This window comes from Ceratotherium simum, chromosome 24 (genome assembly GCF_057802395.1).
Source record: "Ceratotherium simum simum isolate JZ-2026a chromosome 24, ASM5780239v1, whole genome shotgun sequence".
In the NCBI taxonomy this organism is placed as follows: Eukaryota; Metazoa; Chordata; class Mammalia; order Perissodactyla; family Rhinocerotidae; genus Ceratotherium; species Ceratotherium simum.
In genome coordinates, this window is record NC_141923.1 from 32,339,990 (window position 1) to 32,358,844 (window position 18,855).

At 46.6% G+C, this 18,855-nt stretch overlaps 1 protein-coding gene across 4 annotated transcripts in view; it reads left to right on the plus strand.

Moving 5' to 3' along the window:
- The window catches only part of MAP3K9 (mitogen-activated protein kinase kinase kinase 9), a 79,412-nt gene that overhangs the window by 51,290 nt on the left and 9,267 nt on the right, over positions 1-18,855 (plus strand). Inside the window, exons 4-11 of one of the 4 annotated variants that reach the window (XM_014784350.2) lie at positions 3,322-3,470; positions 4,659-4,834; positions 9,515-9,755; positions 11,357-11,479; positions 12,780-12,960; positions 15,321-15,389; positions 16,807-16,919; positions 17,887-18,690. In XM_014784350.2, the coding sequence (XP_014639836.1) occupies positions 3,322-3,470; positions 4,659-4,834; positions 9,515-9,755; positions 11,357-11,479; positions 12,780-12,960; positions 15,321-15,389; positions 16,807-16,919; positions 17,887-18,690 (1,856 nt within the window). The remainder of the gene's footprint in view (positions 1-3,321; positions 3,471-4,658; positions 4,835-9,514; positions 9,756-11,356; positions 11,480-12,779; positions 12,961-15,320; positions 15,390-16,806; positions 16,920-17,886; positions 18,691-18,855) is intronic. The other 3 variants (XM_004426304.3, XM_087448304.1, XM_014784352.2) reach the window with 3 other exon arrangements.

An 18,855-nucleotide genomic window follows, 5' to 3' on the forward strand; every position in this document is an offset into this window, starting at 1 on the left:
GAGGTGGTTAATCATTGACACGGGTTGCATTCCTGAGGGTTTGGGGTTAGGCTCTGAGGCCTCTTGGGAAATCACTGGCAGCACTGTAGGAGCTGGTGTTTCCCTGTTGGGAGAGGGACACCAAGGCAGAGTTTTAGCTGAGCTGGTGCTTCCAGGCTGCTTGAAAGGGTCTTGGAAGGACCTCTTGATCGTCTCTCAACCCTCGGAGGGCCACAAAGTAAAACCTGAGGTAAATCACGTGGACTTGTACTGCTCCACTTTCCCTGGGGCTCAGACCCATCTCATGTGTATTTCCCCAGTTCCCTTCTCGGACTCTCTTCCTGCCAAAGGAATGCCAAGACTTTGTTTGTATCACTCACCTGCTGTTACAAAAATAAAGAGGAACATTGGCAGGGGAAAACTGTAACTGATGCAGTCATCCCCAGAAAGGCTTCTTCCCTGAATGCTGGTGTCCCTCGGTAGGGCTCTCACAGGACGCTGTGGGCTCTCCCTAAATCTCACCAGACACTTTCCCAGGGGAAACACACAGTGTTTACTAGCCATAGGTGGTAGTTCCTGGATGAGGAGTAGTTGTTATTTATTCCTTGCAACTCTTGTGTGAGGTAGGGATTGCTGTCTTGCTTGTTCAGTTGAGGAAACAGATGTGGAGAGGTGAACTTCCTTTCGCAAGGTCACATGGCTATAAGTGGTCATGCAGGCATTTAACTCAAGTCCATCTGCATCTTTCTTGAGCAGCAGTTCTCTCCCCACTTGAGCAGCAGTTCTCCCATTTCTCCTAGTTATAGAGCCCTTCAGATGGAACGGAATGGAGTGCAGAATGAACAAAGAAACAAGCCGGATGAGAGCAGAGCTGCCCTCATTGAAGCTGGGAGGGTAGGGTGTCTGGCTCCTCCCTCTTCCAGGTGGCCTGAGACGTCTCCATGGGTCACCTAGTACTCAGTGTGAAAACCATCAGAGAGGGGATGTGAGGACACAAACAGGACACATGTTTGGATCTTTGAAACACTCCACTGTCTTTCCAAGTAGTTAGGGCTGGGACACCAATCATCTTTACCTGGAGGGAAGGAAGGGCTTCTTTGGGACCTTGGGCTTTTGTTTCCCAGGGTGGAGGTGGGCAGTAATGCCAAAAGCAGGCAACTGAAGATGAGAGTCACTCTCACCTAGGAATCTAGTCAGCAGTGCTGTGAGTTCTGAGAGATCCCTTGGTAGAAGCTGCCCAGCGTGACCACTGTCTGGATGAGTCACAATAAAGGTTTGACAGGAAGTGTAATAGTGCCGTTCTTGATGGTATTCAGGGCCTACTCTAGGGAGCCAGTGCAGCCTGCAAGATCATCTGGCTGTGCACTCATTCCCACACCCACCCACCAGCTCACTCTCTATATGAAAGGCTACTATGTCCCAGAGCCTGGGCAAGGCCCGGAGGATGCAAAGGTTAAAAACTACTATCCCTGCCCTTTAGGAGCCACATAGGCTGGTAAACAAACAACTACAACACGTGGCAGCCCAAACAAGGGCTGACTAACACCTGGGGGTGTCAGGGAAGGCTTCCTAAAGTGTCCAGCATTGTTCCCCTCAGCCTCAGAGTACAATCCAACTCCTTGTCTAGACAAGATAAGACCTGCAACTGTCTACCAGACTTCTTTTCTGTCAAGATACATAAAAAACGTAATAGTATTTGGAGGGCTCACTGGGGTAAAGCCATTATCCAAGGAGACTGGCCAGGCCATTCTCAGGGCCCATCTTTAGGAATCCTCCCAGATGCCCTGGCACATGAGTTTGCACGTTGCTCTTCTTTGGAGCCCTGCCAGGCCATTGGGATTCTTTGAAGGCAAGCCCATGCCTTTCTACATGCTGATCCCTGTCTCTGGAGCACTGGCTCTTCCTTCACTTGGCAGTCCAGGTTTAGCTCTCTTCTGCCCCCATCCTGGTCTGGATTAGGTGACTCTCCTTTGTGCCCTCATGGTATCTCTGTTGTGACTCATGTCTCTGTATTCTAATTGATTATTTTCTATTCCTCTCACTAATCTCTTTGTGGATAAGATCTGAATCTATGCTGTATCCCAATGCATAGTAAATCTTTAGTAGGTGTTTAAAATGAATGCAGAAATGGTGATGCATTTGAAACAGATCTTGAAAGACAATTACAGTTTATCAAGCAGAGAAATGGTAGAAGGGTATTCTAGAGAGGAAGAATTGGGCTTTGGTCCAGGGTCCATCATGACTTACTCCATGTATGCCCTTAATACATGCTGCTAAACCTATCTAAAACTTGCTTTCCTCATCTGCAAAATGATGATAATACTTATTTGCAGGTTTGTTGTAGAGATTCAAGACGATGTTTGCAAATGTCTTAGCAACCTGCACGTACAACGTGTCATGATAAAATAGATACTGGCTTTATTATTGTTTTTAAATTAATATGAGTTTTTGTTGATTGTAAACTACTGATAAGTATTACAAAAAATTTGAGGTTTCTGTTGAAAATATGAGAGCTGCTTTTCCAACTGTTCATGGCCTTATGGTTTCTCATCCTGACTTATTCCTGGAAAGATTGAACATTAGGTGATTTTGCCTGGTTCTGATTGTGAATTCATAGATTCCCCTAAGCTTTGTACTCCCCATCCTCTGACTCACGGGACGTGTGAAAAGTTCTTCGTGTGGACTTGAAAGGCAGGGAGGGAACTCTGAAGCGCTCACAGCTGACACACCGCTCTCCTCACCCAGTGCAGGCCACCCTTGTGAAACTTCTCCCTTTGAATTAGGCACGCGTCTCTGCTAAGGGCTCACTCACACTGATGGGGGCAGGAATCTATTCAGCCTAGTGGGCATTTAAAGAAATCTTTTATAGGAGCAAAATCTGTTTGTTTTGGGTAGTCAGCTCTCTGCTTTTCTAAAGCTAAAAAAGTAGATCTGTGACGAAAGCTGAAGTTCTCTTAAAATAGAAAAAAATTATTCCTGAGAGGTTGTCTCTTCTCGACTTTATTACGTTAACAATAACAACAACAACACTATAGCTGTGGCCATTGAGCACTGCTTTAGAGTAGCTCATTTACTTTCATGACAGCTTCGTGAGATGGCTAGTGTTATTTGTACTTAACAGATGAGGATTTTGAGGAAGAAGACTTTGAAACCAAGCGTGCTAACTCCAGAGTTTTTGCTTTTAGCCAGTAGGCCTTATGGTCTCCCTTTTATATGATTAGTGCGTCTGCTTTGTTAGTCTCCCCACATGTTGGAGACAATGCTCAGCAAAGCCTCATGAGCTATTCTAGTGAAGTTGCACCCGTGGTTTATCCTGTGGCTTCTGTCTTCTTCTCCGCTTAGCTATGGCGTGCTGCTGTGGGAGCTCCTGACTGGGGAGATGCCCTTCCGAGGAATCGATGGCTTAGCAGTCGCTTATGGAGTGGCCATGAACAAGCTCGCCCTTCCCATTCCTTCTACGTGCCCAGAACCTTTTGCCAAACTCATGGAAGGTAAGTGAAACCTGTCCGGAACAAAGCTGGAGACAGTTTACCTTCCTATCAGCACTTGATAGATTCTGGCAAATTCTGCACGATCAGTTACTAAAGAAGTATTAGTCACTCAAGGAGGAATCCTATGGGCGGTTGGAAGAGCTACTTCAAGGTGATGTCAGCACCGTGCTACAGTGATGTCACAGATGTCCCTTCTGCCCATCTACAGTGACTGTAGGACTTAATAACTAATGCCTGCTCTCCAGTACTTCAGTACATTATTATTTAATACGAAATAACAAGGTATAGCAGCTTTTATTTCAAGACCTCTGAGCATCTTACATATAGAAACAAAGAACATCTGAGAAGAAGGGAACTCTAAAAGTCATCTAGTCAAACCCTGTAGTTTTGTAAGTGAGAAATCCAAAGCTGAGAGAGGTTAAGTGGACAGGTGGCCACTCCATTAGTTAATGGCTGATCTGAAAGTAGATAGAATTCACTTCTCCCGACTCCCACTTCAGTGCTTTTTTTTTTTTTTTTATTTGTGAGGAAGATCAGCCCTGAGCTAAGATCCATGCCAATCCTCCTCTTTTTGCTGAGGAAGACTGGCCCTGGGCTAACATCCATGCCCATCTTCCTCTACTTTATATGGGACGCCACCACAGCATGACCTGACAAGCGGTGCGTCAGTGCAAGCCTAGGATCCGAACCTGGGCCGCCAGCAGCGGAGCGCGCACGCTTAACCGCTACGCCACGGGGCCGGCCACCAACTCCGGTGCTTTTTATCCTTGCCTTCTCATCAGCCCATTGAGTGGGGGAAGGGTAGCTCATGGTTTATGGGAAGTTGAGGCCCAGTGTGTAGCTGCCCATTGTCAGGACTAGAGTGATGTTGTAACGTGAAGAATTGTGGTTTTCATACTTCACACAAGAAAACTCTCTGGACTTGATTGCCTTATGCTAGGTCAACAGTAGAATTGGATGGGTGCAGCGCTACTGCATTTTTATTTCCAATTTCACTCTTTATGATTGGGATGTTGGGCAGCTTGCTTTACTTTCTGTGCCCTGTTTGGGGTTACCTAATTCCCAATCTCTGTTTCTGGAAGGAGAAATGAGAAGTAGTTTTCTGGCAAATGAGGTCACGTAGCATCTTAAGTATTACGTTTGCCTCTGTTCGTTCACGCTTTTTGTCTACTCACATGTTCTGTGCAGATTGCTGGAACCCCGACCCCCATTCACGACCATCTTTCACGAATATCCTGGACCAGCTAACTACCATAGAGGAGTCTGGTTTCTTTGAAATGCCCAAGGACTCCTTCCACTGCCTGCAGGATGACTGGAAACATGAGATTCAGGAGATGTTTGACCAACTAAGGGCCAAAGAAAAGGTAAGAAAAAAAGAAAGAGGCATGCATTGAATCAGTGGACCTTCTCCACTGGGGCCTCTGGATGGATTCTGACATGACCAACTTCCTGCTTGGTTTGCGATAACAGGGCAGCTCTTTCCTTCCCAGCTTTATGTGGAGAGAGTTCTGCAGCCCTCAGGTGTGACCTGAGATGATATAGACTTTTTCTTTCTTTTTTGGATGTGGCAGGAGTAGTAGGGAGAGTCATGAGACCGAAGCTCTCCTTGGCAGATTATCTACTTCATTGTCCAAAGTGGACGAAGAGCACCATTGGGCAGGTGCCAGAAGGGTGTCTTACCCTGCCAGCTGAAATGAAAGAGGATTCTAGAAAGGTTTCTTGGTTCTGCAGTGAACTTATAGAATGGGGTTAACTTGATTTAGATGGATACTTCAACCTTGAGAACAGTTATCAGAACATCCTGCCAGTGTCTTTGGTATCAGAATCAGAAACAGCATATGGGCTAAAAATACCATGGGTCTGAAATCGTTTGGCATTTTCATGTTTTTATGAAAAGAGCTCAAACCCCAAACCAACTGGGGAGTTCAGAGACTCTTAACCTATTAAAGATCCAACTTTTTGTTTTGGTGGCCATTCCCTAAGTGGCCCCCTCGATAACCCCCTCAGTGCTGTTGGTGTCTGGCTAATAGTCAGTGTCCACACAGGGGAAGCTAATCAGAGCAGTTACGTTGCTTATACTGCAAGGGCAGGACTAAGTCTAAGGGCTACAGCTAGGGGCATGAGGGATGTCCATAGATAGACTTGGTTAATTTCTTTTTTCCCGTCTCGCTCCCCATTATGGGAATTTTGGAAGCAATATGATAATAATAGTAGCTGAAATTGGCTATGTCTTTATGGCTTCCCAGTTCTTTCACTTGAAAGATCTGATGAGACCTTTTCGTCCTTGTTATCCAGGAGTCTTATGGCCCCTGCCACTAAAATGTAGGGCAGGTGTTATTATCTTTTTCATTTCAGAGCTGAGGGTCAGTGACTTCTCTAAAGTCACACAGCTTGTAAGTGGAGAAGCAGAATCTTGAACCTGGGTCTTCTGATGCCAAAACCATCTTGTTTCCAATATCGTTGATGTTTCCCTAAACAAATGACTTAAAAATCACTTCTGGAGCGGATTTGAAGAGATTAAACTCTTTTGATACAACATAGCAATCCTAAACCCGGTACTGTTTGGCAAGTCAACAAGTGTTCTGCAGAGGAATGGAGTGAGCTTATGATGAGCCTTCAGGGACCCCAGGGGAGTGGGGGTGGACCTGCCCTGACCGTTGAGCAGAATAATTAAAAGAGACTCTTCCTATTACTGATTCTGTTCCAACTAGAAGAACCCCCAGAGTTGCTGGCCAATTTTTAGATTCCTGAATCACTGACTCTTGGTTATCTTTCCTTTTGATTGATGAAATTATAAGGGTACCAGCCAGTAAGGAAAATGATAGTTGGATTTTGTCAGTAAGTAGTTACTAGGGAACGTTAAACCCATTCTCGTAAGAGCTGACATTTGTGGAGCATGTACTATGTGCCATGCTCTGTTATCAGTAATTTATATGAATTCTTATGTAATCTTACAGAAGATAATAATTATCATGTGTAATACAAGCCTGTGATTTTGATGCTATTAACTCTATATTACTGTTATGAGAGGTTCGGGGATTCGATCGGAGACGTAAAAGACACTTTCCACTCCAAACAAATGGACTGAAGGTATATTTTATTATATAGAGGATAGTAAAGGTGACAGTCTGCAAACAGATCCAAATAGGTCAAATATTAAGAGGGAAAAAACATCAGCCCGACTGGAAAGGGAAAATACCCACATCGGCTGAAGAGAAATGACACAAATCAACCAGAAAGAGAAACACCAGGTTAACCGAAAAGAGAACACATCAAATCAATTACTTCATATCAAATCAATTACTTCACATCAAATCAGTTACTCACAACATCCACGCCCCACTGCCGGGAGAGCTCTGTCAATCGACGCGGCTGGGCAAGGATCACACGTCCTGGGCAAGGTGTCCCTTCCACAGGTGGAACTCTCTCTAGGTGGAACTCTCACCCGGTCTCAGTTTCCAGCAGTTTTTATACCATCAGTAATTTTCAGAGTAAGCAATTACAGAGTTTGCAGAGCAAGCATTTAGTGTTCCCATGCACAAATGGTTATCAGTGGCGTACGTGCACTGAGCCCCCTGGCTAACGGCCCAGCCCAGTAGTTGCGTACGTGCATTGTTCTCTTTGGTTATCGTCCTAGCCCGGCACAGATGGCCAGTCCATTCCGGGCCACGACGCTCCAAGAGCCTTGAAATGTTACAACTTGCAACTCTCTCCGTGGGAGAAAGGCCAGTTCCCGGGAAAAGGCCAGTTCCCACCACACAGAAAGCAGCCCTGTATTTCTTTTTTGTGCTGGTGGCTGTAGGTCAATGGAGCGGCCAAACATGGCTGTACTCATGTCAAGACAATTACATATAATGCCCATATTAATTTTCCCAAGGACACAATTCAAGCAGTTTGTTCCGGAGTCCTTATTCTTAATCACCATGCTGTGATGCCTCTCCATTGTTAAGGCTTGTAGTTGGGCAAGTGAGGGTAGGTGGATAATGAGCTTTCTCTCTGGAGAGAGTCTTCTTAAATCATTATATGTGGAACATGTGATTTACATACTGTGAAGGTAATCCCCAAATAGGTGCTTCACAAGAAGGGGCTTTTACCATGTTTGAGGGTCTTCCGGATATATGGCACCATGGGCAAGTAGTCCATAAATGTCCTGGTTTCCTGTATGATTCAGCTCATTCCTCAGGTTGGCTCAACCTACTGCTTCTAGGTATTTGGTGATGGGTTGATCTCTGAGCTGGGGTGAGTTCCTTTAAAGGAAAGAGCTTAGTCCCAAACCATCCCTTAGACAAGAGCATGTAGGAGAGAAGATGTAGGAAGGCTGAAATTAGCTTGAACTTTTCAACTTTCTCATTTAGCAGCAAAATCAACCAACCAGGAATAATTTTTCTGAATCTTCCCTGTGCTTTTGTTCTCCTGGTGGTGAAAACAAAGTAGTGGGACAGGGAAGCCAAGGATTTGGAGGGCACACAACAATTAATCTGTTTGAAGCTTATTTCATCAAAGACGGAGAAGTTCAAAAGTTAAACCTTATCTTGCAGGCGCTTACGATGAATCTATGCCCCCATCAAGAAGGATTGCATTTATAAAATTGTCTTCTATCTGCTTCTTCTCATTCATTCATTCATTGACTCAACAGTTATTCAGCAACTACTGAGCATCTACCATGTACCACACAATTTTCAAGGTGCTAATCCTCTTTTCATTTCTCTCCTTTCTATCACTTCTATGGTTATTTTGATATTCTGTTGGGAATGGAGGACAAGTCAAATGGAAAGCTCCTAACATCAGAATATTTTATTCCCCAATATATTGTCTCTGTTCTCTCTTCTGCTCTCTACCTGCTACTCAGCTTCCTCAAATATGTGTTCACATACTTTTTTTTTTCTAGCTCTAGGTTCCTTTCCTACAGTATTTTGTTTTAGTCCAGAGTGCGTTCTTTTAGTGGAGCATTTCACTGAGAATTTAAAGTTTCGACCACGAAAGTGTTACTCTGGTTGCTTTATTGAAGAAACTTCCCACTTTTTAGACATGGTTCTCTCAGGTTATTGACATGAAAGCTTCTTAAGTTCTGGTCACTGCCCCCCCCACCCCCCCCACGCCCTCACCTCCCTTCAGTCCTAGGCTTGGGGTAACTAGTGTTAACAGTTTAGATTCCAGATTTAAAATTTTTGTATACGTGCTTTGTTCTCTTTGCCTCAGTGGAGTCACTCTGAGTGGGTGAATCCTCACATGCCTCAGTGGATTCACCAAGCAAACAGAAATTTAGATGACATGAATTTTGAACAGCCACCCTGGAAATAGATTTATTTTTATTCGAATGTTAGGTGGTGCCTTAAGGGTAATTCATTTATAGCGGCACATTTTAAGCTATATCACATTAAGTTGTGTCTGGTTTAAAAAAAGTCTTTTATGTAATGAAAAAAATTAAAATAGAGCCAAGTCTATAAAATTTAAGTACACGGTGGGGCCAGCCCAGTGGCGCAAGCGGTTAAGTGCGTGTACTCCGCTGTGGCAGCCCGGGGTTCGCGGGTTCGGATCCCGGGTGCGCACCAGTGCACTGCTTGTCAGGCCATGCTGTTGCGGCATCCTATATAAAGTGGAGGAAGATCTTCGGGCATGGATGTTAGCCCAGAGCCAGTCTTCCTCAGCAAAAAAAAAAAAAAAAAAGAGGATTGGCAGATGTTAGCTCAGGGCTGATCTTCCTCACACACAAAAAAATTTAAGTACATGGTTATATTTTCTACTCAAACCCCCATTTTTTCCCAATGACAGGCAATTTTAATCAGTAATCAAGGAAAATTGGGAACTATCAGCCCCTATCTCCAGAGCTTGCCTGTGGGTACTCCAGCTTGTCCTCAGTATGGCCTTCCTTTCAGGGTGCTCAGGTGTTCATTTACCAGCTAACTCTTGAGCCCCACATCTCCAGGGGGCCTTGAAGTGCTCTCTGGGTTGCTGTGAGCACCAGGTCTCCGGTGGCTCTCGGGCCTCACCCCTCTGCACTGAGCACGCCCCTCCTGTCTCTGATGGCTCTACCCACCCTGCAGGAGCTCCGCACCTGGGAGGAGGAGCTGACGCGGGCTGCGCTCCAGCAGAAGAACCAGGAGGAGCTGCTGCGGCGCCGGGAACAGGAGCTGGCCGAGCGGGAGATCGACATCCTGGAGCGGGAGCTCAACATCATCATCCACCAGCTGTGCCAGGAGAAGCCCCGGGTGAAGAAACGCAAGGGCAAGTTCCGGAAGAGCCGGCTGAAGCTCAAAGACGGAAACCGCATCAGCCTCCCTTCTGGTCAGTGGCCAGGGACCTGCTGGGAAGTGGGAGCAGGGCCAAGGGCTGGTGTGGAGGGGATCTGTGGGGGCCACGGACTGAGCTTGGAAACGTGAGACCCTGGGTCTCAAATGGAGCAGGTTTGAAATGGGCCATTCTATTCAGTGGAAAGACTGGCCTGCTGAACAGCTCCCCCACTGCAGGGAAATTTTGGGGTGTGACTAAACACAGAATATGAAGGGAGGTGGACCTGCCAGGCGAGCACGGTCCAGGCTGCTGGACGCATGGGCGCTCGCTCAGGCACATCTCGCTTAAGCAAACCTGCAGAAGGAAGCATGTAATTGGGAAAAAACAAATCCAGGGTGTGTATGTTTGAGGCAAGAGGACTCTTGGCTCTGCAAAAGAACTCATCTCAGGGTTTCTTTAGATAATTAGTTCTCTGAGTGCAGTTGGGATTAGGATTAACGTATAAGAGTTTGATTTACACGTGACGTTTCAGAAACACATTGGCTGAATAAAGGTACATTTGTATATATACGCCTTGGGAAAATGCAAAGAAATGTGAAAGTATGACTTAGAATCTTTGTGGGGTATAATGTACCCAGGGAGGGAGGTGAGTGCTCAAGTGTGTGTTTATGTAGATAAAAAAGTTCATTGTATTCTGAGTCTATAAGGCCCCGGGAAGCAAGCTTATGCGTAGTATAAGGGACAAGGGAAAAGGCATAGGAGGAGGAGTAGCGGATGGTTGTAAGCACTAGGATGGGGGCTTAAGTACAGACAAGGGAATTCATTTAGTGAAATCCAGTGAGTTGTTCCTGGGCTGTGTTTACTGGTCTCCTTATTGCACATTTTCTTTCTTTTTGGGCAACATGGAGTCTTTAAGCACCCCTGGAGCATCTAGCATGTGTCAGCATGTCGCTGCGTGCTGGGGAAGCCGATGGAGAGCATTAGTGCCCACCTTCAGGGGGGTCACAGTCGAGTGGGGAGACCTAGGTGCAGCATGTGACGGTTTATTATATCTCTTGGATAGAGGAGGAGACTGAAACTCAGAAATTCAGAGCTGTAAATTTTACATTCTTTATGCTGTGCCTGAACTGCCTTTGGAAAATGTCAGAATTTGGACCATTAGCTCCATCTCTCTCACTTCCCTTGGTTCCCACCAAGGATTAGTTCTTATTACCCTGCTCTGCCTGCTTTTAGAAGCATCAGTCTCCCTGCTTTGGTCCTTGAGAAAAGGGGGTCATGTACTAATAGATTATATGAAACAGAGAATTTTAAGTTAGATTTCTAGGAATAATCAACAAACCTCATGATCTTAAAAAAACTATTCTAAATATATCATTGTCACACCTATATACATTATGTAGACAGCTGTATGAGAACTGTCTAATGACATTCACTCGGATAATGAATTTTCCTTCTCTTCATACGTTCATCTTGCTATCCTGCCATCTTTTGGGAAAAAGATGATTCTGGAAGAGAACATTTCCCAGGTGAACAGAAACTTCTCAGGCAATGGGGTCCTGTCCCTCGAGCCTGCCAGGAAGTGTCAGTTTTCTTATAGGAATTTGATTCTGGGAAAATTCTAATGCACACGCATGTGTTTGTCTTTGCTCAAGCAGATTTCCAGCACAAGTTCACGGTCCAGGCCTCCCCGACCATGGATAAGAGGAAGAGTCTCATCAGCAGCTGCTCTAGTCCTCCCGCAAGCCCCACCATCATTCCTCGCCTTCGAGCCATCCAGTGTGAGACTGTTTCCCAAATTAGGGGCCAGAACACATCAGGGGCACCTGTCCCCTGCTCTGTCCAGCCACCAACTGGTCCAGGCTTGCTCCATCCATAACTTCTGCCACTCTCCTCGACAATGTGTATATACATGCACATATGTACGCAAACCCTTAGCCCTCCTCCTTGTCTCTTGCCTTTAGCTTTACCACCGCCTCCTCTACCGTTCACTCCTAGTCAGATACCAGCGAAGGGGTTTGTAGGTATGGGTGGGATCTTTAGTGAAGTACAAGGCAATTTGGGAGCTGGTGCGTGATGTAGATACAGGTTGGTACCCTGGCCTGGGGACATTTTGTGCTCTCTGCCATATTTGGGCATCATTGTTTTTCTTTTGTCCATGCTTCCCGGGGAAGGGCTTTTTCGAAGTGTAGATCCTAAGGAAACTTGCCAAATACTTATGATAGGCCAGATCTGGACAAATTTTATTTTTACGGCAGTGTTTCTTAAAAAGAATTTATATGTACACAAATACACACACATATATATGCATGTGTATGAATATGTGTACGAATGAATTAGTTTCCCTAATTTAAGGGTAGAGAAATTTCATTAAAAAAACTGGATTTCTGGCTTTCCTTAAACAATCACATCAAATCAGTGGGTTCCCCTTTTCATGTGCTTGGTATTTTGCCTCTGTCCCCCGAGCTCCCTATTTTTTGGTAGCTGGCTCTCTTCACTCATTTATGATATAAGCTAGTCTCTGAAGCAGTTGGGTTTCAGTCCTTGCTCAAAAGTATCAGTGTCAGAAAAATGTTCCTCCTCTCTTATCTATTATATTTCTCTTGGCCTGTCCTGTTCCCCTCTCCTCCTACTCCTGACTTCCTTCTCCGTAATCTTGAAATCCTCATTTTCTTCCTTTCCAGCATTTTCTTACCCAAACTTCTGCACTTTCACATCTTCCTTACCGCTTATCTTTTTTCTCTCCCTCGTACCTCCTCACCCTCCCTGCAACCCCCGATCCAGTTCCACCCAACAAAACAAGTTCCTTAAGTCAGATCTGTTTGAAACTCTGATGTCTGGCTGGCTTGAGCTCCAGCTTTGCATTGCACTTAAGAGAATCTAGGAAGTTTTTCTGCGTTTGGTACTTTGGGAGTCTAAATGATTGGTGGCTGAGACCTCCATTACTTTCCCGGAAGGTTCCACTCAGGCACAGAGTTTTTCAAGAGGTCTGACTTATTCCCCACAGCTCCAAATGTGTGTGTGTGTGTGTCTGGTGGGGGAGAGGCTAGTTTTGGGGGGACCTGTCTGTCTCTTTTCCAGATCCCATCCAACCTCTGTCATTCACAGTGACACCAGGTGAAAGCAGCAAAACCTGGGGCCGGAACTCCGTCATCCCAAAGGAGGAGGGGGAGGATGAGGAGAAGAGGGCCCCCAAGAAGAAGGGACGGACGTGGGGGCCGGGTACACTTGGTCAGAGGGAGCTTGTCTCGGGAGACGAAGGGTAAGAGCCAGATGAGCCAGATGGCGGGAAGTTCTTTCTCATGCAAAGATGGGGGCACCCTTTAACACTAGGATACAGAATACCTTTTTCTTTGTTGTGTGTTTCACTGCTTTCTGAGAAATTACAAGTTTCTTGATCTTTGCAACAGAGTTTTCCAATCTCCTTGTTCCCTGGGACCTCCTAGGACAGAGATGGGCGTACTTTTTCCGTAAAGGGCCAGATAACAAATATTTTAGGCTTTGAGGCCATGTGGCCTCTGTCATCACTACTCACCTCCACTGTGGCTATGCAAAAGCAGCCACAGACTACGGGCAATATGTAATGAATGAGCACGGCTGTGTTCCAGGAAGACTTTTATAAAAACAAGTGATGGGCAAGATTTAGCCAACAAGTTGTACTTTGCCAACCCCTGGGGGCATCCTTTTCAGAGTAGTAAGTAGTAAGTAGTAAGAGTAGTAAGTAGCCCAAGCATTAACCAAATGTAAAGAGTTCTGCCGTGTGTTCTGCTTATACCTGGCTCTTCCCCTTAAAACGTCCATTCAGAGAAGAGAAGACAGAACAGAGGTTGCAGGACTCTCTTGACTGGAGGCCCCTCTGGAAGCAGGGGCAGGCAGGATAGTCCAGCCCTGGGAGTGCAGTTGGTTATAACTCCAGGGCCACCAGAACTCCTTTCAGACCCCACCCCATACCCACACTGACGTGTGTGAGCGCCCCCTGTGGGCAAAGCACTTGTGCTTTGCACACCTTAGTGCCTTGGATGTGCTTGTGTTCTCGCCCTGGGCTTGTGGCCTAGGGGCCAAATTGTCCTGAGCCCCGGTCCTTCACAGGCCAGTCACTTGTAGTGTAGTAGTGAAGAGCTTGGACACTGACCCCAGACTGCCGGGGTGTGAAGCCTGGCTCCAGCATGCCTAGCTGTGGGACCTTATGTTTTCTCGTCTATAACATGGGGATCATAGCCATACCCATCCCAAGGAGTTGATGTGAGGATTAAGTAAGTTCATCTTTGTGAAGTGCATGGAAGATTAGCTGGCTCAGTAAGCCTATGTTAATATTTACTACAATGACTCTTCCGTGCTTCTCATGCAATTCTCTCTCATACCCGAAGAATGAATGTAATGGTTTATACTTCTTATTCTTGGTGTTAGAATCTAGAACCATGTTCCTTGACTTTTCCAAGTGTGAGGATAGGCAGTTTTAGTGAACCCCCTTCACCCTTATTAGTGGTTTTTCGAAGAACTTCTAAGATTGACTATGAGGCTTATAGGTGCCCTGAACCTGTAACTGGCCTTTGGTATTTCTCCGAATACTAAGATTTCATGTCCGAAATCTTTTTCCTCATGTCAGATCTGAGCTGGAGGTGAAAATAACAGTTTGGTTCATAAAGGACTGACTCTTTGAAACTAGGCTTTAGAAATCACTAGATACCTTGGAATAGAAAATTTAGATATGTAGGGCAGACTACCTAAGCTATGGAAGAATTCAGTGATCGAATCCTCTGCGGATGGCAGATTGCTCTGCTGTACGAAGTTCTGTTGAAGCAAGAGCTGTTCACTTTATCCTCTGAGCTCTGGGCTAGAGTCGATTGAGCCGGGGCTGAGAAACTCAGTCACCCTGAATGCCTTGATATTTCTAACATTAGTGTGACTCCAAATAGGATTTACCAGGTTGGCTATGGATCCCAGTAGTTTCTATGGTTCTGCTTCATTTAAAGATTTTTTTTTGTCTTGCTAGTCAGTTAACTTTGTTTTGCATTACAAAATTTTAACTGTGGAATTTTCTTCTTCCTTACCTTGATTTGCCTTCAGAACTTTTGAAGCAGTTCAAAATATGTGACTTAATTTTTCATGATTGTCAATTCCTATTCAAGAAATAAAGTATATTCCCTCCAGGCCCCAGTAAAGACCTCTTTAATGTCAGAAATTTTTGAGAGCCTCTATATAATAATATTTCTAATTTTAGTCCCTGTTGATTGAAGAAAATATGTAACCACAAAAAACTATATTGAATTCAGTAATGTTAAGTGAATTTGGATCTCCATCTTTTTGAAGAAATAGTACATATCTTTAGGAAGCGTATGCACTTGTCTGCAGACAGCTTGGGTATCTATGGATTTACAGATCCCCTGCAATTAGGCTGTGGCTGCCCAGGGCCCTTTTTCTCACAGATTGGGAGGTCCTGGGCCTGTGGCAGCTCAGGCAGGGCCGTCTTGTTAAGATTCCTTCATGGTGTGGGCTTTGCTGACTGATCAAGGAAAGGCAGCTGGCGACGTAGCTGGAGTCCAGCCTTGAGGGTTCTCATGTGGGAGAGGCTGAGTGGATATACTTCTGTTGCTTACTGCTGATTCTCTTTATTCATTGAAGATCCCCTCAGAGACGCGAGAAAGCTAATGGTTTAAGTACCCCTTCAGAATCTCCACATTTCCACTTGGGGTGAGTCTAATCCTCACCCTTTCGTCACATGTACTGGTAATACTCCCCCTTCCACGTCGTTATTCTCACAGCACACCCCGTAGAACCACGCCTCGTTATTGCCCGGGCTGTGCTGACTTTTTTTTTAAAAGCCATACCATCGTGCACCTTGGGAAAATTCCTGTGTTGGTCCGACTTTACCACCTCACTTCCCTGGCCGCTACTGGTGTTAGCATTCTCCCGGCACCCTTAGTTTCAGGGAGACAGTACATGCTATTTGTCCTTCCGTCTTTAGCGCTTGCTTTGACTTTGCTGATCTGGATTTCCTTGGACCCAGAGCTGGAGGTGAGGTTATAAGATTACCACTTGGAAGTCCCAGGGTTTAGCAGTGTGCTTATCTCTGGCTCTGTATTTTGGTTGAAACCACTGGTGGCTGGAATGTATTTTAATTCATTGGTATTTCTGATTGCACTTGAAACAGAGATCTGAGGTCAGGGAAAAAGTTGGTCCTTCTCCCTCAAGAGGGGCTGGGCCTCTGGAAAGAGTGAGCTTTAGTTGAACGGCTCTTTCTAGCCCTAAAATAAGAGCCACCTCTGGTTATAAATCTGGTAGCTCCAAGGCAACCAGACCCTACAGAGTCCTCAGCCCTCCCTCTTATTATTGTCCTTTAGAGAGAAGACGGGTGCTTCTGGGCCTCTGATGCCCCCATCCTGTAAGGGGTTGTTGGGGTGTACACAGTCTGTATCCTCGGAGTTACTGGCTTGTCGGTGTGAGCTGATTGCAGGGGTTTGAAAGCGAGCTCCTGTCCTTGTCTTTCTACTCCCAGACAACCCGAGGGCTCAAGTAGAGCGTTATGCACCACCCACATAGGTCTGTCCCAAAGTGCACTGGGTTGGTGCAGCTTTGTTGGTTGATTTTTGTTTTTGAAAAGTCGATGGCTTTAAAAGTTGCACAAGCATGCCATAAGCTTGGAGGGAGAAATGGAGAAATGGGGTGAGTGGAGTATCTTGGCCCATCTCTGCTAGCTCATCTGCCCGATGCTTGCCTTGCATTGCAAGCCTTTGCATTGCAGTATTTCTAATGTCACCAATGTGTTGTATTCAGTGTCTGTGGGTTGACTGCTTCAAGTAAGACCCTGGCCGGTGCTGGGCAGTCTTTACTCTTTCTGTCTTCTTGCCAGCCTGCCCACCAGATCTTTCCAGAGCTCCAGGGCAGCATGTGAGGGGGGTGGGTCATGCCACTGCTTTTCTTTCCCTAGAGCATGTGCACTTTTGTTAATGAAGCAGGTGGGCTCAGTAATGTTCGTGGCCTGTACCCCAAGGCTCCTGGGCTTTGGTGTCATTAAGCGATGGGAGAGATGTTTCCAAAGGCCCATGGAGCTGAGAGTAGAGTAAGGGAAGTAACCAGTTCTAACAGTTTCATCATTTCCTCTATTCAGCCTCAAGTCCCTGGTAGATGGATACAAACAGTGGTCGTCCAGTGCCCCCAACCTGGGGAAGGGCCCAAGGAGTAGCCCAGCCCTGCCAGGGTTCACCAGCCTTATGGAGATGGGTAAGCATTGCCCTTGTCTTGACCCTCTAATTGTTCCCCCATGGAATTCTTGGCCAAGCTTCTAGGACTATTTAAGGACCCCTGGTGCTACTTTATGGGGGTTGTTTCCTTTTAGTCAACTCCTGGTCCCCTACCCTATTCCCTCCTAGTTTGCTCTTCTCCCATTTCACTGAATCTTCCCAGATCACTATTGCTGCCATGGAGCCTGTCCTTGGCCTCCTATCCCAAGAGGCCAGTTATAGTCTCCTTAGGGCAGTACAGAAGGGTGAGGCCTTGAATCGCCATTTCCCTTTCCTGGGTCCGTTTCCTCAGATCTTAACGTAGGGAGTCCTCAGAATGGTAGATGGTGGTAGAAGACACCACAGTCTTCCTCTAAGGAAGCTTTTCAGTGTTGCCTGTGATTACTGGATGGGTAAGGTCTTCTCCAGGCTTTCTCTCAGATAGTACTCTTATCTCTGTAGATTTCCAAGGTCATAGTAGGTCAGTCTGTAGAGTAGATTGGCCTTCACCCATGTTGGGGATTCTAATCCTTTGCAGGAGATTAGTCGTCTTTTAAGACAAGTCTCTAGACTAACATTCTAGAAATCCAAGGTCCCTTCCAATTTTAAAGTGCAAAAAAATTAGGGATGTTTCTGTTCTATCCAATGTTCTAGGAAACTCACACCGTACTTCTTGTGTTGAGGGTCCCTGTGAAAGGAGTCGCAAATTAGCAGATCCCCTTTCCTGCAAACAGGAAAACAGGCTCTGGAGTGGAGAGCGATTTCCCTATGTTGGTCACAGTTGAGTGTGGAGGAGTAAAGCCCTATTGGTTCAATGTCTGGTTCCTTGTCCCTCCCCTCAGACTCTTTGACCTCTGCATCCCTAATGCTAAGCCAGGGGGGCTGGGGTTGGGCAGAAGGACCAGATTCTTATTCTTGCTGCTTCATTTCCATTTCCTGTTTCCCTGCCACTCCTCTCATTTTCACAGAGGATGAGGACAGCGAAGGCCCAAGAAGTGGGGAGAGTTGTCTACAGCATTCACCCAACCAGTCCTACCTCTGTATCCCATTTCCTCGTGGAGAGGATGGGGATGGCCCCTGTAGTGATGGAGTCCACGAGGAGCCCACCCCAGTCAACTCAGCCACCAGTACCCCCCAGCTGACACCAACTAACAGCCTCAAGCGGGGTGGTACCCACCCCCGCCGCTGTGAGGTGGCTCTGCTTGGCTGCGGGGCTGTTCTCGCTGCCACAGGCCTAGGATTTGACCTGCTAGAAGCTGGCAAGTGCCAGCCACTTTCCCCGGAGGAGCCTGAGCCACCAGCCCGGGAAGAGAAGAAGAGGCGTGAGGGTCTTTTTCAGAGAGCCAGCCGTCCTCGTCGGAGCACCAGCCCCCCGTCCCGGAAGCTCTTCAAGAAGGAAGAGCCCATGCTGTTGCTAGGTGACCCCTCTGCCTCCCTTACGCTGCTGTCTCTCTCCTCCATCTCCGAGTGCAACTCCACCCGCTCCCTGCTGCGTTCAGACAGCGATGAGATCGTGGTGTATGAGATGCCCATCAGCCCAGTCGAGGCCCCTGCCCTGATCCCCTGCACCAACAACCCCTTGGTCAACGTCCGAGTGGAGCGCTTCAAGCGAGACCCTAACCAATCCCTGACTCCCACCCACGTCACCCTGTCAGCCCCCACGCAGCCCAGTAATCACCGGAGGACTCCTTCTGATGGGGCCCTCAAGCCAGTGGCTCTCCTAGGCAGCAGAAGCCCCTCCAGCAATGGGTTGAGCCCCAGCCCTGGAGCAGGTGAGTCCCATCCTCCTCCTCTTTTCTCTTTCCCACCTTTGTGCCTCCTCCAGGAGTGGAGATGTTAGAGTGGACTCCATTCCTCCTCTGACTCAGCCAATCAAGGCATGCTGATCTGGGGTGGAGGAGGTGGCCGACTTCTCTGTGTGCTGTGCCTCAGGGGGT